This window comes from Haliotis rufescens, unplaced genomic scaffold (assembly GCF_023055435.1).
Source record: "Haliotis rufescens isolate VD_foot unplaced genomic scaffold, xgHalRufe1.0.p SCAF_52, whole genome shotgun sequence".
Classification (NCBI taxonomy): domain Eukaryota; kingdom Metazoa; phylum Mollusca; class Gastropoda; order Lepetellida; family Haliotidae; genus Haliotis; species Haliotis rufescens.
In genome coordinates this window covers 2347342-2368484 of record NW_025964246.1, presented here as the reverse complement: position 1 = coordinate 2368484, position 21143 = coordinate 2347342, and the positions used below count along the sequence as shown (strand labels likewise).

At 43.6% G+C, this 21143-nt stretch overlaps 1 protein-coding gene across 7 annotated transcripts in view; it reads left to right on the top strand.

Annotated features, from left to right (window-relative positions):
- The window catches only part of LOC124152132 (FERM, ARHGEF and pleckstrin domain-containing protein 2-like), a 157741-nt gene that overhangs the window by 88353 nt on the left and 48245 nt on the right, over positions 1–21143 (top strand). For 3 of the 7 annotated variants that reach the window (XM_048384906.1, XM_048384907.1, XM_046524905.2), the window contains 10 exons: positions 4006–4110; positions 4669–4787; positions 5496–5593; positions 6320–6443; positions 6861–6948; positions 8137–8301; positions 10796–10810; positions 17357–17517; positions 18876–18950; positions 20931–20933. In XM_048384906.1, the coding sequence (XP_048240863.1) occupies positions 4006–4110; positions 4669–4787; positions 5496–5593; positions 6320–6443; positions 6861–6948; positions 8137–8301; positions 10796–10810; positions 17357–17517; positions 18876–18950; positions 20931–20933 (953 nt within the window). The remainder of the gene's footprint in view (positions 1–4005; positions 4111–4668; positions 4788–5495; positions 5594–6319; positions 6444–6860; positions 6949–8136; positions 8302–10795; positions 10811–17356; positions 17518–18875; positions 18951–20930; positions 20934–21143) is intronic. The other 4 variants (XM_048384911.1, XM_048384909.1, XM_048384908.1 and 1 more) reach the window with 4 other exon arrangements.

Genomic DNA, 21143 nt, shown 5'->3' with positions numbered 1-21143 from the left:
TCTCAGATTGTATGTATTTAGACTATAGTCTGGAAGGTAATTTAAGGTACCGACATTTACTACAATATCTGAAAAACTATCGGACCTACTCCAGTCAAAGTTGGTATGAGATTATTAAACAGTCATCCATAACTGGATATTACATTTAAAGACAATCGGTGCATGAATAAAAAATCTGTCTATTTAGCTATCACTATATTTCATCAACAACCAGACCTGTTCGTCACGGGTGGAACGAGCATTCATTGAAACAGCCATCTGCATAATTCTACCCCTGCATCACAGGGCCATATGACACAGTTGAACCAATCAACTCAACTTGAAAGGGTGCACGGGAATCGCGCACGCATGAATATGGTGTTAGCGTTGGGCGTCTTAACGTGCGTGATTCTGACTATAATTTATGCAACTGTTTTCAACTTTGATAGGTTTATGGGACCAGGGTACAACCTGGTCTTGTCAGGTGCAACTAGGTTTTCATGTCAACATGCACCTGGTACAAGTAAGTCGAGCCCTGGCACTTTTAAGGCCAATGATTGCTTATGAACATAAAAAGTCCTTTCCCCTGTTCAGCCGATCATCCTTTTAGTGTGGGGTAGCCTAGTGGTTAAAGTGTTCGTTCGTCATGCTGAAGAACCAGGTTCGATTCCCAACATGGGTACAATGTGTGAAGCCCATTTCTGGTGTCACCAGCTGTGATATTGCTGGAATATTGCTAAAAGCAGCGTAAAACCATCCTCTCTCGCTCACTCACTCCTTTTAGTGTATACTGTGATTTTAAGCATGTCTGTAGTTAATTGGCATGAGGGGGGCATGGGTGGCCCAGTCGTCTAAGGCGCCGCAATTCACTGTGAAGAGTTGTGAATACCCGTGCTCGTGGGTTTCACCGAAGTGGTAAACGTCTGTAAACAGCATGTATTGATGTAACAAATGTTACAAGAAATTAGCTCCTCCCCAAAATATTGAAATAGACCTCAAACCATGTTGTTAACATCAACAACACCAGGGTGGTACCAGATAAGGGGTTAACGTCTCTGACATTAACATCGACAACACCAGGGTGGTACCAGATAAGGGGTTAACGTCTCTGACATTAACATCAACAACTCCAGGATGGTACCAGACAAGGGGTTAAGATCTCTGACATTAACATCAACAACTCCAGGGTGGTTCCAGACAAGGGGTTAACACATCTCTGACATTAACATCAACAACTCCAGGGTGGTTCCAGACAAGGGGTTAACACATCTCTGACATTAACATCAACAACACCAGGATGGTACCAGACAAGGGGTTAACACGTCTCTGACATGAACATCGACAACACCAGTGTGGTACCAGACAAGGGGTTAACACCTCTCTGACATTAACATCAATAACACCAGGGTGGTACCAGACAAGGGGTTAACACCTCTCTGACATTAACATCAATAACACCAGGGTGGTACCAGACGATGGGTTAACATCCCTGACATTAACATTTACAACACCAGGATGGTACCAGACAAAGGGTTAAGATCCCTGACATTAACATCGACAACACCAGGGTGGTACCAGACAAGGGGTTAACACCTCTGACATTAACATCAACAACACCAGGGTGGTACCAGACAAGGGGTTAACACCTCTGACATTAACATCGACAACACCAGGGTGGTACCAGACAAGGGGTTAACACCTCTGACATTAACATCAACAACACCAGGGTGGTTCCAGACAAGGGGTTAACATCCCTGACATTAACATCGACAACACCAGGGTGGTTCCAGACAAAGGGTTAACACGTCTCTGACAATAACATCGACAACACCAGGGTGGTACTAGACAAAGGGTTAACACCTCTGACATTAACATCAACAACACCAGGGTGGTACCAGACAAGGGGTTAACATCCCTGACATTAACATCGACAACACCAGGGTGGTACCAGACAAAGGGTTAACACCTCTGACATTAACATCAACAACACCAGTGTGGTACCAGACAAGGTGTTAACACATCTCTGACATTAACATCAACAACACCAGGGTGGTACCAGACAAGGGGTTAACACATTCATCGACAACACCAGGGTGGTACCAGACGAGGGGTTAACATCTTTGACATTAACATCAACAACACCAGGGTGGTACCAGACAAGGGGTTAACACATTCATCGACAACACCAGGGTGGTACCAGACAAGGGGTTAACACGTCTCTGACATTAACATCAACAACTCCAGTGTGGTACCAGACAAGGGGTTAACACATCTCTGACATTAACATCAACAAACCAGGGTGGTACCAGACAAGGGGTTAACACGTCTCTGACATTAACATCGACAACACCAGGATGGTAACAGACAAGGGGTTAACATCCCTGACATTAACATCGACAACACCAGGGTGGTACCAGACAAAGGGTTAACACGTCACTGACATTAACATCAACAAGAGTCATGACACTTTGTTAGTAATAAACATCTACATGCCCAAGAGGAAGGTCTCTTGTTTCCTTCGGCTACATTCATACACCATGGGTCGGACGCAAGCCGCGTTGATGAATATGGGCGGGACCATGCGTTGTCAAGATTGTACACACTTGTCTGAGCTTACCTCACCTGAGGTTATGAAATCTAGGCCATCACAATGACACCAGTTGAGTTGTGGTGCTGTTTACAGTAAACAAGATTTTAGGCTTATACATCTGACTGATAGTATTTCTTATTTAATAGGGGGGCACGGGTGGCCCAGTCGTCTAAGGCGCCGCAATTCGCTGTGCAGAGTTGCCTCTTTTGGTCGGGCCAGAAACCTATGATGGTGGGTTCGAATCCCGGTTCACCCCGATTATGTTTCTAGGTTTGTCAGCACCCTACCCGTGCTCGTGGGTTTTACCAAAGTGGTAAACATCTGAGACCTGCATCACTTTGGGCTTTCCTCCCACATTAAGCTGACACGCCGTGATGTAACTGGAATACTGTTAAAAGCGGCGTTTAAACCCACTCAATCTTAATTAATAGATTTTTCTGAGCCGATATTTTAAAATGACAAGTTGCAAGAAATGTGACTTGGTTCATCTGTACCTTGTTTGTTTGTCTGCTGTTTAACGCCGCACTCAGCAATATTCCAAATATATTATGGCGGGTTGCAAATATTCAAATCTCGGCCAAACAATCCAGTGATCTACATTGATACTATGATATGAACTGACCAGGGTTGCAAGGAATGAGGTTCATCTGTACCATGACTTGTTCCGAAAAGGGGGTAGGGTAGACGAGTGGTTAAAGTGTTCGCTCATCATGTCGAGACCCAGGTTCAAATCCCAGGTTCGAATCCACACATGGGTTCCTTGTGTGAAGCCTATTTCTGGTGTCCTCCGCCCTGATATTGCTGGAATATTGCTGAAACAATACTCACTCGCTCGTTCCGAAGAACCTATAAAAGTACACTTAAGGGCCTAGTGTCCGGAATCACATGATATTTATTTATTGAATCGGCACTCTTTGATCGGTGCACTTGCATAGATCCCTGACTCGAGATGCACCATTTGTCTTGTGCAGGATTAGCGTGTAAAATTTGGAAATCACGTGCAGAATATCGTCATTAGAATTAAGACACGCTGTGGTAACACTTGACTGATTGTTAGTTTTACACATTGGAAACATCTCTTCTTAATGTACAAGACCCGTGAAGATCCGGGGTAGAATAGGTCTTCAGCAACCCATGCTTGCCGTAAAAGGTGGCTATGCTTGTCGTAAAAGGCGACTAACGGGATCGGGTGGTCAGGCTCGCTGACTTGGTTGATGCATGTCATCGATCCCAATTGCGTGGATCGATGTAATGATATCAATCACTGGATTGTCTGGTCCAGACTCGATTATTTACAGACCGCCGTTAAACAACAAACCAACAACCAATCTTAATGTACATACTTCTCTTTATGTTGCTTTGGTTTGTGTTTCTTCTGGTGGTGAGTATGTTTTTTTATGATTACCCTCCTAATGAGTGCACGTATTGTGTTGTAGGTGAAGTCCCTCGGCATCACGCTATGGGAGGCAGTGTGTCAGCACCTGCAGCTTCTGGAAGCCGACTACTTCGACTTGGAGTACATCGACAATGGTGGACTCAAGGTCAGTGTCAGGGGAGACAACTACCCAAAGAGTTACTATTGATAGCCACACAGTAAAGTTTTCACATGAAATGTCTGCTGAACAATCTGCCTAAGGCGATGCAATTTGTTGTGGAGAATTGCATCCCCTGGTCGTGCATGAGTGAGTGAGTTGGTTTTAACGCCGCTTTTAACAGTATTCCAGTTATATCGCGCATTGTCAGCTTAATGTGGGAGGAAAGCCCGAAGTGATGCAGGTCCCATGCTTGCTGTACAAGGTGACTATACTTGTCTTAAGAGGCGACGATGCTTGTCGTAAGAGGTAACTAACGGGATTGGGTGGTCAGGCTCGCTAACTTGCTTGATGCATGTGATCGTATCCCAATTCGATGCACATGATGTTAATCACTGGATTGTCTGATCCAGACTCTATTATTTACAGACCACCGTCATATAGCTGGAATATTGCTGAGTGCAACAACAAACAAATACTAGAGATTAGTTAGAATATGACAACCTGGACTCCTGACTTCTTGATGCCATCAAGGGCCGTGGATTATTCCCTGTGTGTGTTTTTCAGTGTTGGGTCGACCGCCAGAAGCCTCTGCTGAAACAGCTGCCTACCCCAGACACACCACTTAGCTTCTGTACAAAGTTCTACACCCCAGACCCCGGTCTACTGGAGGACGACTTCACTAGGTGAGTGTGGGAGTGAGTAGTGAGTGAATGAGTGGAGGATCGGTTAGTGGGGAAAGACTTCACTAGGTGAGAGTGGGAGTGAGTGGGGGACGGGTTAGTGGGGAAAGTTTGGCGAAAGACTTCACTAGGTGAGAGTGGGGGACGGGTGAGTAGGGGAGGGAGGGAGGATGACTTCAAGGTGAAAGTGTCGGGAAGACTTCACTAGGTGAGAGTGGGAGTGAGTGAGTGGAGGATGGGTGAGTGGGGAAAGAGTAAGTCGGTGATGGAGGGAGGACAAGTTCACAAGGTGAGTAGGGGAATGGGTGGGTGAGGGAGACAAGCATAGGCAGATCTAGAGGGGTCCAGGGGGTCTCCTCCTCCTCCTCCCCCCACCTCCAAACGCATGCACGCACATTTGAAAACCAAATGTAGTGTGTATTAGGCAGTAACATTATCCAAAGGGAGAATTTTGACCCCTCCATTTTGAAAATGCTTAATCCGCCCTTTGCGAGCGTGGATGGGTGGGTGAGCAAGGGTGGATGACGTCACTTTGTTGTGGGGGGGGGGGTTGGGGAGTGAAAAGGTTGAAGTGAGTGACGATACTGTAGGCCAGGCTTTCACGTCCTGGTTCTGACAGTATCCCATCCCTGTTCACCTGTATAGATGTTTAATTGATGTTTGATTGCTAGTTTCTTACCTGTTCAGGTGTGTTTGTGTATTGTGTTTCAGGTATTTGTTTGCACTCCAAATCAAGCAGGATCTGTTGTCGGGGGTGATGCCATGCAGCGACAATACCGCAGCCCTTCTTGCTTCTTACATTGCTCAAGGTGAGGGTCACACACAAGCTGTAGCAACATCGCGTCGTAGAAAACAAGCTTTGAGGCCCGTAAAAAGTGGGGTTGCATCATAGTCAGCTCTCACGAGTTGTGTCTAGCTATCAGGCCTGGTACATCGCCACATATGAAACAAGGTTTTGAGGCCCGTAAAAAGTTGGGTTGCATTGTAGTCAGCTCTCACGAGTTGTGTCTAGCTATCAGGCCTGGTACATCGCCATATATGAAACAAGGTTTTGAGGCCCGTAAAAAGTGGGGTTGCATCGTAGTCAGCTCTCACGAGTTGTGTCTAGCTATCAGGCCTGGTACATCGCCACATATGAAACAAGGTTTTGAGGCCCGTAAAAAGTGAGGTCGCAGAGAGAGCGGAATGTCTGCGGTTCAGTGCCACCTACCTCATACCATCTCATTGAAATATGGTACTTGTTGTTACCCTGCCTGGTGCTAGCACTTAAGGGATAAAATGAGGTCTGGTCGGAGTCAGTATACTCTGTCTCAGTGGGGTATCCATGTTAAACTGTGGCATGGTATCTCAGTGGACAAGCACTATAAAACAGGCGTTAGTCCGGGCTAGTACAAGCAGCCACATGCACGCACGTGCTCACACACATCGTTAATGATAAATAAATTTTGTTAAAAACTATGATATATCTTCAAGTACACCATTAATTCAAACAATTTGAATTTGAAATGATTGTTCTGTTTTATTTCATTTTACAGCTGAAATCGGTGACTTTCTTGTCGACGATTATTTGGACCACACTTACCTGTCTTCCATGAAGTTTGTTCCCAGCCAAACTCCAGACCTCGAGGAAAAGATCATGGAGTACCATAAACAGCATATGTGAGTTGTCTCCCTTTCCTGAAGGATATCTCCTAAACAGAAGTCTCGCTATTTAGTTGTCTCCCTTATCCAGCAAGGCCTTCCTGGGAGTTGTCTCCCTTTCCTGAAGGGCATCTCCTAAACAGAAGTCTCGCTCTCTAGTTGTCTCCCTTATCTAACAAGGCCTTCCTGAGAGTTGTCTCCCTTTCATGGGAGTAGTCCCCCCTTAACTAGCAGTAATCATTTTCTTTCACAGGATGTATATTTTGGCAGGTCTAGTCAGACAGAGATTTAGCCTGACTGCAGAATGGAAGAATTTTGCAATCTAATACTGCTGACTTAGTGAAACTTTTTGCCCTGACTAAAACTGTTACAATGAGTGATCAATTTGTTTGTGTGTCAGTGTAGCCAAGTGATTGTTTTTGTTGCATGTTCCAGAGGAGAGAGTCCAGCAGAGGCTGACCTGAACCTGTTGGACACAGCCCGGAAAGTGGAGCTGTACGGCATTAAGATGTTCCCAGCCAAAGTATGTTCTAGAAGCACCTTCTGATTTATCTGAGCTAATGACACAATCGAATGGACATTCAACCTTTGTTACAATGGTAGCAAATTCTGTGTGTATATAACTAACACTGTTATCAAGCAGGTGATATTTATATGCTATACTCAATGATCTTAGAATTGAATTGATCAGCCAATTGAATGTTTTCTTTTTGTAATCAAATAAAGTTGAACAATAAAATGAAATTCTCTGAAGTATTTACCATAGATTAATGCAATTAAGATATGGGCTGGCTGTGTGTTCCCTGAATCAATGAAAGCAAAATATGGGGGCGGAGGGGTAGCCTAGTGGTTAAAGCATTCGCTCATCACGCCGAAGACCCGGGTTCGATTCCCGACATGGGTACAATGTGTGAAGCCCCTTTCTGGTGTCCCCTGCTGTGATATTGCTGGAATGTTGCTAAAAGAGGCGTAAAACCATACTCACTCACTCACTGAGCCAAATATGACACAGTCTTACCACCAATCTCACCCCCATCCCCCACCCACCCTATTAATGCTGAGTCTCTTTCCATGGTAGTCGACCCGTGAAGATCAGGGGTAGAATAGGTCTTCAGCAACCCATACTTGCCGAAACTGATGACTATGCTTGTCGTAAGAGGCGACTTAGGGGATTGGTGGTCAGGCTCACTGTCTTGTTTGATGCATGTCATCATATCTCAATTGCGTAGATCGATGCTCATGATATCAATCACTGGATTGTCTTGTCCAGACTCGATCATTTACAGACCGCCGTCATATAGCTGGAATATTGCTGAGTGCAGCGTTAAACAACAAACAATCAATCCATGGATCTCGACTTTAAGAGAAAGTAAGAAGTTGTCTTTATGAACAGGGGACATTGGTGGCCCAGTCGATTTGCTGTGCAGAGTTGCGTCCCTTGGGCACGCCAGAAACCTATGATTGTGGGTTCGAATCCCGGTTCGCCCCGATTATGTTTCTAGGTTTGTCAGCACCATACCCCTGCTCGTGGGTTTCACCTAAGTGGTAAACGTCTTAGACCTGCATCACTTCGGGCTTTCTGCCCACATTAAGCAGACACGCCGTGATATAACTGGAATACTGTTAAAAACGGCGTAAAACCCAACTCACTCACTCACTCACTCACTCACTCTTTATGAACACTAGTTTCACTCTTTTCTTCCTGTTTCAGGATCACGAGGCTGTCACGCTCACTCTCGCCGTAGCACACATGGGCGTACAGGTGTTCCAGAACGCAACAAAGATCAACACATTCTCATGGGCAAAAATCCGCAAATTAAGCTTTAAAAGGAAAAAGTTCTTGATAAAACTACACCCCGAGAGCTATGTGAGTAAGGTACAGATATCGTGTTCCAGAGGTACAGGGATAACTTCGCTGCATCGTTACACTGCATTGTGGGATAACTACAACTTCCTGTCACATGGTAAAATAATCTAAACATCAAGGCAGATCGCTATCATTTAAAATCATGTTTATAACTTAAAATATTTCTCTCCATTGTTCAATTGGTCAATTATTCTTGATGTTTGACTTCGTTATTTCCAAATTTGAATTCGGTGGCCAATAGTTAAAAAACTGCTTGGAAACAATGGTGAATAGCAATACAATACTCCCATTGTCTAAGGTGGTCTTGTTCTACAATGTGTAGGAATGTGTAGGAGTTGTAGGTGTTCTACAGTGCAGTATAGGGGTATAGGAGGTCCTGTTTATGAAGGTGAATACCATGTGTTGTTGAATGCTGAACATTGAGAGAACATTATCCACTACACAACCAGATTCAGCAGATCAAGTAAGTTTCTAGTAGTGTAGAAGGTCTCATCTGTGTCAAAAACTCACAGAGCCACAGGTTCTCCTGAGATTTAAGGCGCCATCGTACTGTTATCATCTTTTTTCCCTGTTGGAATCTGTGATTATCAAGTGTGATATGTTCTCCATGCCTGGAGCTGTATTTGACTTATATTGCTAAGAAGACTGTGTGGAGATTCTGGGTTAGGATAGATCCCACGGGTGCCGTTATACAGAGCGATCTTAGCGCTAAGGTGATTGTAACTCCCATACCTTAACATGGACTTACGACAATCGTAGCGCTGGGGTTGTTTCGTACAATGGCACTCAGGGCTCTATTCCTCACAGTGATCTTAGTGCTACGATTGTCGTAAAGTCGATTGTTAAGGTGTGGAGTTGCGATCATCTTAGCACAACAATCGCTTTGTGAAAAAAGGACCCTGCAATCTCTTTTCTGGCACTTACAGGCAGTGTTGTATTGCACTCATTCACTCTCTATTCCATCTACTCCATGGTCTAGTAGATAAAGCATCTGCTTGGAGAGCGGAAGGTTGGTGGTTAAATCTCCGGCCGCGTCCTACCAAAAAGGTTCAAAGTTAAAAGCTGTCTCAGTAGGCTAGATTGGTCAGGACTAGTACAAGCATCAACGACCCATGAAGATCTGGGATAGAATAGGTCTTCAACAACCCATGCTTGCCGTAAAAGACTATGCTTGTCTGAGAGGCGACTAACGGGATCGGGTGGTCCGACTCACTGACTTGGTTGATGCATGTCATCGTATCCCAATTGCTTGGATCAATGCTCATGAGGTCAATCACTGGATTGCCTGGTCCAGACTCGATTATTTACAGACCACCATCATATATTTGGAATATTGCTGAGTGTGGCGTTAAACAACAAACAAAACGAGCATCATCACACCACAAACAAACAATCAAACACTAACTCACATCACTATATGATTGTAATGATGTAGAACATAATGTTAACCCCACTTCGTCTCACCACCTCACCGTTCCATCAACTTTGCCCTGTTCCCATCCCCACATGACACGGTGTTCCGTCTTGATCTGTGGAACGGGATGTCCTGCTGGTAATGTCAGACATGAGGACTATCATGACATGGCGTTCCGTCTTGCTCTGTAGAACAGGATGTCCTGCTGGTAATGTCAGACATGAGGACTATCATGACATGGCGTTCCGTCTTGCTCTGTAGAACAGGATGTCCTGCTGGTAATGTCAGACATGAGGACTATCATGACATGGCATCCATCTTGCTCTGTGGAACTAATGTCCTGCTGGTAATGTCAGACATGAAGACTGTCATGACACAGCGTTCCGTCTTGCTCTGTGGAACGTGATGTCCTGCTGGTAATATCGGACACGAGGACTATCGGACATCTGTTCACAAAGCAGACATTAAAGTGTTATGTTTAAATCCCTTTGCTGAAAACAATTGATGCACCTGTCATTCTTGCTGGCCTTGGTGATATTGATTATCCTAAATGTAACTGTTTATCATTTTAACTTGACAGAACGCTGATTGCCATTGATAATTTTTCAAAGAATCCTGCATGCATGAATCAAGAATGACTTATCTCCCCTTGACACCTTCATTCTACATTGCACGAAATCTGATCTATGCTGATGTGTGCAATAAATACTGTTTTCATGTAGAGGTGAGCTACAGTGCCTTATTGCCTGCTCTCACAAGGACCCACTTGCACAACGCGATCTTAGGGCTAAGATGATCGTAACTCCCATACTTTAACATAGGCTTACAATAGTCTTAGCGCTAAGATCGCTTTGTGCAAGTGGGCCCATAGCATGAACTGTCCTTTAAGGCTTGGCATGACCACAATATCATTGCATATCCAATTTGATGAAGGATTAAAATAACAAACCTCCCAGTGTTAATTAACATAGAGAACCAGGCTTTCTGTTCTTAAATGTTTATTTTTGTAATTCACCTATTTTGATTAACTTTCTGTTCTCATTTTTATGTTGTTTTTTATCATTTTTTTATGAACCTTTTCACATCCAGGTTAATGGAGCGTGGGTATGTTGATTAAAGTGTATCACTTTGTACAACTTTGTTGCTTTGGCAATACTTCAGAAGTGATATAACTGGCTTATCATATGACTGAATAACTTAAGTAATTTTCTAACTGGATAATGATATGTACACACTGACTACAATAAGGATGCATTCACTCAATAACGAATAACAATAGTATAACTCTATATACATCGTTTTCAAAAGAACAGTTTGTGGGATTAAAATAAGCTTTGGCAATATTTCTGCTCTATTTTCACTCTGCCAGTTCAGTTACAAAAAGAAAACAAAAATCCGTTTGAGGTTTATTTGAACAGAATGTTCATCAGAAGGGATTCTGTTACTTTATCCTTTGATACACTGTAGAACTTATCCCTGTATCTCTTGGTTTGTAGTTCCTTAATAGCTGTGTCAAAAGGCAATGTGACGTTTTCCAGCAAACACATTTTGTAAGACAATCTACAAAATTCTTTTTACTCAGCAGTCAAAACTGACCATTTTCATATTTATTCGTATGTGTAGTTATCAGTTTGGTATCTTGGGAATAAAAGGATATTTAAAAGTATATTTGTGAAAACTAGTTGTAAGGAATGTGAAAATGACAGACTGCCTTTTGACATGTCCTTCCGATAAAACACCTGACCCTGTCACTGACATTTGTTCAGCTCCATCAATCAAACAGTTGTCGTTACGGACATTAAGGAAATTAAAGTCTTTGCTTTGCTTTTGGATTTACTCAACATGTGTGTGTCCTTTATATGGATTTGTAATTTGTCAAACTGAAATTGTCTTTTTCGGATATGTTTGTGTTTGTGGCAATTTAAGATGTTCAATTGAATTAATTAAAGTAAATTTAATTTGATAAATTGTAGCATTATGTTTTATGCTTTGGACAACGTGAGGCTGTATAATTAGGTTTGAAGTTTGAACAGAGGACAAGAAGTTTGATTGATGTAAGTTTGACTGACTTGTCTGAAGGTTAACGAAGTCACTAATCTCATGTTAACAATTGCATAACAAGATTCCAGTATTAGAGAATCAAAATGTCGGCAATGTGTGATACGGCATCAGTTGGTCACAAGGTGATGCTGATTCTGCATCTTTTTACCACAACAATGTGCAATGTTGCTCATGATATTGACAACTGGTTCCCAGGCCCAGGCTCGATAAGTTAGCTGCTACAGCTGGAATATTGTTGACTGCAGCATCAACCGAAACTCTCACTAACTGTTTGTTAATCTCACAACTAATATCCAATAAAGCATGCTGCTGTTTCTCATAGTTCTATACAGTTAAACTATCAAACATTAATCATTCTAAAGTTAATATATATATACAAACATCTTTTCAGTAAACGTCAATGACATTATGGTGTAAGCAGAATTACAATATTCAGAATTGATACGATTGTTTTAAGTGATATCGAGTTAGCCCAGTGGTCAGTGATCTCACCTTTATGCAGTAGACCTTGGTTCAAACCCAGCTTTGACACAACTGTGAAGTCCATTGTTGTTATTGCCTGTAGTATATGTGGCTTAGCTATCATGAATATCCCACGCTCTTCATATTGTGTTGGGCCAGGGTGGTCCCACTGTGGGCTTTCTCTGACATTGAACTGACATATCACAGAATAGGTCTTCAGCAACCCATGCTTGCCGTAAAAGGCGACTATGCTTGTCGTAAGAGGCGACTAACGGGATTGGGTGGTCAGGCTCGCTGACTTGGTTGATGCATGTCATCGTATCCCAATGGCGTAGATAGATGCTCATGATATCAATCACTGGATTGTCTTGTCCAGACTCAATTATTTACAGACCACCGTCATATAGTTGGAATTTTGCTGAGTGTGGCATTAAATAACAAACAAACAAACAAACAATCATGATATAGCAGTACGGGAACAGCCATTGGATAGTCAAGAGGGGGAGGGGTATGAGATTTCTTTGAAGCTACATAGAACAAAATAATTTCCTTGCTTTCTGTCACTCCTCCCCCCAACCCCCCAACCCCCCACCTCGGAATTTAAAAAATTGGTGGTCCCTAATCTGTTTGAAGTAAGAGGGGTCTAAATTGATCAGGTGGTCAGGCTCGGTGGCGTGGTTGATTGTGTGCCACCAGCAACCTATGCTTGTAAGAGGCTGCTAATATATCAGGTGGTCAGGCTCGGTGGCGTGGTTGATTGTGTGTCCCCAGCAACCTATGCTTGTAAGAGGCTGCTAATATATCAGGTGGTCAGGCTCGGTGGCGTGGTTGATTGTGTGTCCCCAGCAACCTATGCTTGTAAGAGGCTGCTAATATATCAGGTGGTCAGGCTCGGTGGCGTGGTTGATTGTGTGTCCCCAGCAACCTATGCTTGTAAGAGGCTGCTAATATATCAGGTGGTGAGGCTCGGTGGCGTGGTTGATTGTGTGTCACCAGCAACTTATGCTTGTAAGAGGCTGCTAATATATCAGGTGGTCAGGCTCGGTGGCGTGGTTGATTGTGTGTCCCCAGCAACCTATGCTTGTAAGAGGCTGCTAATATATCAGGTGGTCAGGCTCGGTGGCGTGGTTGATTGTGTGTCCCCAGCAACTTATGCTTGTAAGAGGCTGCTAATATATCAGGTGGTCAGGCTCGGTGGCGTGGTTGATTGTGTGCCACCAACAACCTATGCTTGTAAGAGGCTGCTAATATATCAGGTGGTCAGGCTCCGGCTCCTCCAGAGTTGGACATTGCTGATATTATCATTCACTGGTTTATCTGGTCCTGACTTGATTATTAACAGGCTACCGAGAGATAGTATGGCTAAATCATGTTTAAACCATGACCCAACCCGTGAAGATCCAGGGTAGAATAGGTCTTCAGCAACCCATGCTTGTCGTATAAGGGGACTATGCTAGTCGTATAAGGGGACTATGCTTGTCGTAAGAGGTGATTGGGACCGGGTGGTCAGGCTCGCTGACTTTGTTGAAGCATGTCATCGTATCCTAATTGCGTGGATTGATGCTAATGATGTCAATTACTGGATTTTGTGGTCCAGACTCGATTATTTACTGACCGCCGTCATATAGCTTGAATATTGCTGAGTACGGCATTAAACAACAAACAATGATCATGAATGGCCACTGAGTGCTGTGTGACTCATCCTGTAGTAGGCTGATGCTAAATCGAGATGACACGGAAGTTTACAGGCTCCAATTCTGTTGACTTTCTCATAAGTGAAATGTCAGCTCTTGCAATGACAGCATGATAGCTCCAGCCTAAATTACAGTCAATCAAGTAGGATTTGTCCCAGTGGTAATGACCATCAGAGAGTCTCGAGAACTTTGACAGTCGGAGATTTAATAATGGGGGTCAGACTGGGAAAGCATGAGTCAGTCTTCATGTCGGAATAGGGGTGGTCGGATAGCCTAGTGGTTAATGCGTTCGCTCGTTACGCTGAAGACCCGGGTTCAATTCCCGGGTATAATGTGTGAAGCCCATTTCTGGTGTCTCCCGCCGGGATATTCCTGGAATATTGCTAAAAGCAGCGTAAAACCATACTCACTCACTCACTCATGTCGGAATATCTTGTACCTGCTTTTTGCATGTTTTCTGTTAGCTTTTTGTGTGTCAAGACCTCAATCAAATATATTTCATTGCACATATTTTGTTCTTTGAGCCATAATAGAGAATTGATTTCAATATGTTTTGTGTTTATGGAGGTATAAACATAAAATCCAGTGGGCACTGTATATAAATTGGCATATTTGTTGTTAAATAAGTCAGCAATAATAACTTCGCAGGCTGCATTTTTTAAATCAGTATCATCAAAAAGACTGTGTACAGGATACGAAGTCATTGACATCGTTCAGTGTAATAATGGGGGCGGTCAGGTAGCCTGGTCGTTAAAGCGTTCACTCGTCACACCGAAGACCCGGGTTCCATTCCCGACATGGGTACAATGTGTGAAACCCATTTCTGGTGTCCTCCGCCGTGATATTGCTGGAATATTGCTAAAAGCAGCATAAAACCATACTCACTCACTCAATGATGTAACACAGGCCTTCCCATTCTATTGTCAGCCAATTAGGTAACAGAAGGTCAGCCAGTCAAATGTCATGGAATCACTTGCAATGTTTTTAGTTATTTCAATTGGTGAGAACTCAGTAGGTTAAGCCACAATTACTTCAAGTTAAAGAGCCTGTGGAGATTGTAGGATAGGTTAGACCACAAGTACTTCAACTTAAAGAGCCTGTGGAGATTGTAGGGTAGGTTAGACCACAAGTACTTCAAGTTAAAGAGCCAGTGGAGATTGTAGGGTAGGTTAGACCACAAGTACTTCAAGTTAAAGAGCCTGTGGAGATTGTAGGGTAGGTTAGACCACAAGTACTTCAAGTTAAAGAGCCTGTGAAGATTGTAGGGTAGGTTAGACCACAAGTACTTCAAGCTAAAGAGCCTGTGGAGATTGTAGGATAGGTTAGACCACAAGTACTTCAAGCTTAAGAGCCTGTGGAGATTGTAGGATAGGTTAGACCACAAGTACTTCAAGTTAAAGAGCCTGTGGAGATTGTAGGGTAGGTTAGACCACAAGTACTTCAAGTTAAAGAGCCTGTGGAGATTGTAGGGTAGGTTAGACCACAAGTACTTCAACTTAAAGAGCCTGTGGAGATTGTAGGGTGGGTTAGACCACAAGTACTTCAAGTTATAGAGCCTGTGGAGATTGTAGGGTAGGTTAGACCACAAGTACTTCAACTTAAAGAGCCTGTCGAGATTGTAGGGTAGGTTTGACCACAAGTACTTCAAGTTAAAGAGCCTGTGGAGATTGTAGGGTAGGTTAGACCACAAGTACTTCAAGCTAAAGAGCCTGTGGAGATTGTAGGGTAGGTTAGACCACAAGTACTTCAACTTAAAGAGCCTGTGGAGATTGTAGGGTGGGTTAGACCACAAGTACTTCAAGTTATAGAGCCTGTGGAGATTGTAGGGTAGGTTAGACCACAAGTACTTCAACTTAAAGAGCCTGTCGAGATTGTAGGGTAGGTTTGACCACAAGTACTTCAAGTTATAGAGCCTGTGGAGATTGTAGGGTAGGTTAGACCACAAGTACTTCAAGCTAAAGAGCCTGTGGAGATTGTAGGGTAGGTTAGACCACAAGTACTTCAAGTTAAAGAGCCTGTGGAGATTGTAGGGTAGGTTAGACCACAAGTACTTCAAGTTAAAGAGCCTGTGGAGATTGTAGAGTAGTGAGTAAGTTGGATTTTTGGAATAGCAGTATTCTAGCAATATCACGGCGGGGAACATCAGAAATAGGCTTCACACGTTGTACCCATGTGGGGAATCGAACCCGGGTCTTCAGCATGAAGAGCAAACGCTTTAACCACTAGGCTACCCCACCGCCCAGATTTTAGAGCAGATTAGACCACAAGTACATCCAAGTTAAAGAGCCTGTGGAGATTGTGGAGCAGGTTCGCTGGGAAGTGTGGTCACATGGGAATATTCATGCACTGATCGATGTTCACCCCATCAACCACAGGTTAGCCGCAGCTCACATTATCCAAACCACATCACCGAGCCTGTAAACCATGAAGTCAGGACCACATGAACCAGTGGTGATAGCAACTGTTGCTGTGTACTGTAGCATCCCTTGGCCAACCATGATCCAATCCCCTGGGTTCAAACGCGAGGGGGGGCCCAGTCGTCTAAGGCGCCACATTTCGCTGTGCAGAGTTGCGTCCCTTGGGCACGCCAGAAACCTATGATTGTGGGTTCGAATCCCGGTTCACCCCAATTATGTTTCTAGGTTTGTCGGCACCATACCCGTGCTCGTGGGTTTCACCGAAGTGGTAAACGTCTTAGACCTGCATCACTTCGGGTTTCCTCCCACATTAAGCTGGCACGCCGCGATATAACTTGAATACTGTTAAAAGCGGCGTTAAACCCAACTCACTCACTCACTCACTCACTCAAACGTGAGACTTGCCCTCGGCATGATCAGTAGTTTGTCGGGGTAGCCCAGTGGTTAAAGCGTTCGCTCGTCACGCCGAAGACCCAGGTTCGATTCCCGACATGGGTACAATGTGTGAAGCCCATTTCCGGTGTCCCCCGCCGTGATATTGCTGGAATATTGCTAAAAGCGGCGTAAAACCATACTCACTCACTCACTCAGTAGTTTGTCAGGACCATAGCAGGGTTTCATAAACAAGGTGAAAGACCAGGGCACTGTTCCACAAAGCGATCTTAGTTTTATGACAGTCCTAAGCCAGTGTTAAAGTATGGGAGTTTCGATCACCTTAGCAGTAAGATGGCTTTATAGAATGGGGCCCATCAGGTTTAAGCCACATTAAGCTGACACGCCGTGATGTAACTTAAATACTGTTCAAAGCGGCGTACACACCACTCACTCACTCACTCACACACACACATTAATGGGCATAAATTCTCTATCATGAATCATATCATGACCCTGTGCATGGTTTGGCTGCTCCAGACTTGAACCTGGAATATGTGACATAGCTGGCAGGGGTGATAAATCTCACCCCATTCAACTTACACTATGGACGTTCTGTTGACATTTGAATGTTTTCACTTCAGGGTTACTACAAGGACACCGTGGAGTTCTTCTTTGACAGTCGGAATGAATGTAAGGGGTTTTGGAAGAAATGCATTGAGCACCATGGCTTCTTCCGGTGTCAGGCTGTTCGAAAAGTGCCAAGAAACAAAACCCGAGTGGTCAGTCGAGGATCATCATTCAGGTGGGTTATCTGCTGCTGGCCGGGGTGGTCGGGTAGCCTAGTGGGTAAAGCGTTCGCTCATCACGCCGAAGACCCGGGTTCGATTCCCGACATGGGTACAATGTGGGAAGCCCATTTCTGGTGTCACCTGCCGTGATATTGCTGGAATATTGCTAAAAGCGGCGTAAATCCTCACTCACTCACTCACTCACTCACTCACTCACTCACTCACTCACTCACTCACTCACTCATCTACTGCCTTTCCCTTCGACCCGTGAAGATTCCGGGGTAGAATAGGTCTTCAGCAACCCTTGCTTGCCGTAAAAGGTGACTATGCTTGTCGTAAAAGGCGACTAACGGGATCGGGTGGTCAGGCTCGCTGACTTGGTTGATGCATGTCATCGTATCCCAATTGCGTGGATCGATGCTCATGACATTAATCACTGGATTGTCTTGTCCAGACTCGATTATTTACAGACCGCCGTCATATAGCTGGAATATTGCTGAGTGTGGCGTTAAACAACAAACCAACCAACAACCAAAGTTTTCCTTTCAAGCTGACTTCCCTCCCAGTCCATGAGCCAGACCAGATACTGGTACCACCTGGGATGGCAAAATCTCAGTATCATTTTTTGAAAGTCATATATCCATAGATGAAAAAAAACTTTGAAAGCAATCCGGGAATCACAGCTTAGTGGTAGTAATCACGACATAAAGGGGGACCCCAGAGTCGAATCCACGGGACTAGATTTCAGGGTAGGGGAAACCAGAAAGTGGAATAACTTTACAAGCAATAGTCATATGGTGAATTATGACCACTCAAAATGTTGGTAACCTGATGCTCTACATGTTGGTATGTAATTTAGGACTAATACAGTAATAATAAAGGTCACCAGAGGTCAAAGAGTCACAAAATTTGACCCCTGCTTAAGAAAATATCTGCTGCCTTTCCTTTCATGCTGATTCGTGAGCATCAGGGTAGATTAGGTCTTCAGCAACCCATGCTTGTCCCCTGTGAAGATCCAGGTTAGAATAGGTCTTCAGCAACCCATGCTTGTCCCCTGTGACTATGCTTGTCATAAAAGATGACTATGCTTGTCGTAAGAGGTGCCTAACGGGATCAGGTGGTCAGGCTCGCTGACTTGGTTGATGCATGTCATCGATCCCAATTGCGTGGATCGATGCTCATGATATTTATCACTGGATTGTCTGGTCCAGACTCGATTATTTACAGACCGCCGTCATATAGCTGGAATATTGCTGAGTGTGACGTTGAACAACAAACCAACCAACCAACTTATATGTAACTGTGTACCATGTAAACACATAGTAGAATAAACTGAAGGATATGTTCTCATGGAAATTCTCTAAATGTACAGGTACAGCGGTCGAACCCAGAAACAGCTGATGGAATTTGTCCGTGGCAACATCGATAAACGGCAGCAGTTTGAAAGGTGGGTTCGTTGTTGTGTAATTGTGACTCGACACAGAAGTTGTGGAAATGAGAATTACAAAGCTATGGTATAACGCCTGTGGTATATCTAGGCGTTACAGTGTAGGGATTACAAAGCTATGGTATAACGCCTGTGGTATATCTAGGCGTTACAGTGTAGGGATTACAAAGCTATGGTATAACGCCTGTGGTATATCTAGGCGTTACAGTGTAGGGATTACAAAGCTATGGTATAACGCCTGTGGTATATCTAGGCGTTACAGTGTAGGGATTACAAAGCTTTAGTGTAACAGCAGTGGTAAATGTAGGCGTTACAGTGTAGGGATTATAAAGCTTTAGTGTAACAGCTGTGGTAAATCTAGGCGTTACAGTGTAGAGATTACAAAGCTTTAGTGTAACAGCTGTGGCAAATCTAGGCATTACAGTGTAGGGATTACAAAGCTTTAGTGTAACAGCTGTGGTAAATCTAAGCGTTACAGTGTAGAGATTACAAAGCTTTAGTGTAACAGCTGTGGTAAATCTAGGCGTTACAGTGTAGAGATTACAAAGCGTTAGTGTAACACCTGTGGTAAATCTAGGCGTTACAGTGTAGAGATTACAAAGCATTAGTGTAACAGCTGTGGTATATCTAGGCGTTACAGTGTAGAGATTACAAAGCTTTAGTGTGACAGCTGTGGTAAATCTAAGCGTTACAGTGCAGGGATTACAAAGCTTTAGTGTAACACCTGTGGTGTATCTAGGCATTACAGTGTAGGGATTTACAAAGCTGTAGTATAATCCTATGATTAAGTCCAGGATTATTGTGTAAAGCTTAGGTAAATCAGCATTCTGAAACTCATAACACCTCGACACCAACAACTGCCCTGTAAAACACCTCGCCACTAACTAATGGCTGAAAGATGGTTTGTGTGATGCTCAATAATATATTCTATGGCTCCGTACAAGACTAATTTTAGCCTAGGTTGATTAATCTTTTCATTGATATATTAACCGCTTCCTAATTTGCAGTGTTTTTGTTTTAATTCATGCTTTGAGATAACAGTGGGTGCTACAGACGTCGAAGCGATCCTTGCTGATATTTTGTAGTTACTGACGTGGAATATATGCTACTCAGCTGTTGATAAGGATTATCCAAAATGTCGTTCTATTTAAGTATACACTTGACATATGAAAATCAGTTTTTTGTATCATGGAAAGATAAAAAATATCCCTTTCAAAAGTGTGGTATAGTATAGTTATTGCTGATCAGCTATAGTTGTCAATATGTCTTCAAAATGTCTGCGGGGGCACGGGTGGCCCAGTCGTCTAAGGCGCCGCGATTCGCTGTGCAGAGTCGCATCCCTTGGGCACGCCAGAAACCTATGATTGTGGGTTCGAATGCCGGTTCACCCCGATTATGTTTCTAGGTTTGTCAGCACCATACCCGTGCTATGGGTTTCACCGAAGTGGTAAACGTCTGAGACCTGCATCACTTCGGGCTTTTCTCCCACATTAAGCTGACACGCAGTGATATAACTGGAATACTGTTAAAAGTGGCGTTAAACCCAACTCACTCACTCATTCACTCAAAATGTCTGCAAATTCTTAATATATATATAATATATATTTACGGATGGGTTTCACAATTTGGCTAGCACATTTTGACTTTTTGGAATGCTTTGAATCCAGATTCCCTTTCCATACAGTGATCTTAGGACTAAGACAGTTGTATTCCCCATTCTTTAACATAGACACTGATAGCGCTAAGACAGTTGTATCTCCCATTCTGTGACATAGACACTGGTAGCATTAAGACAGTCGTATCCCCCATTCTTTAACATTATGATCGCTTTGTCTAGCTCTGCGCAATGACTGAGTCCACTGTACACACTATAATCCTTGATGTTGTGCTTTTAGACTTTTGAAAGAAACACCTTTCTTTTGAAGAAATAATATATTAGATATCTGCTTTGTTTTATTTTTGCCATCCCATGGATTGCAGGAAGTAAGTAGAGTTATCTCCCTTGGCTGCTGATTGCATGACACACACAGTACTATCCTCGTAACGCGGGGGCATTATGCCATTTTGTCCACACACAAGACGTCAAGTCCAGACTGTGACGTATTGCCATGAGTCAATTGAAAATCTGCACTACTTGCTTTCTCTGAAAATCTAGTTTTACGACATAAACCACAAGCCTGCCATGATCGAGCC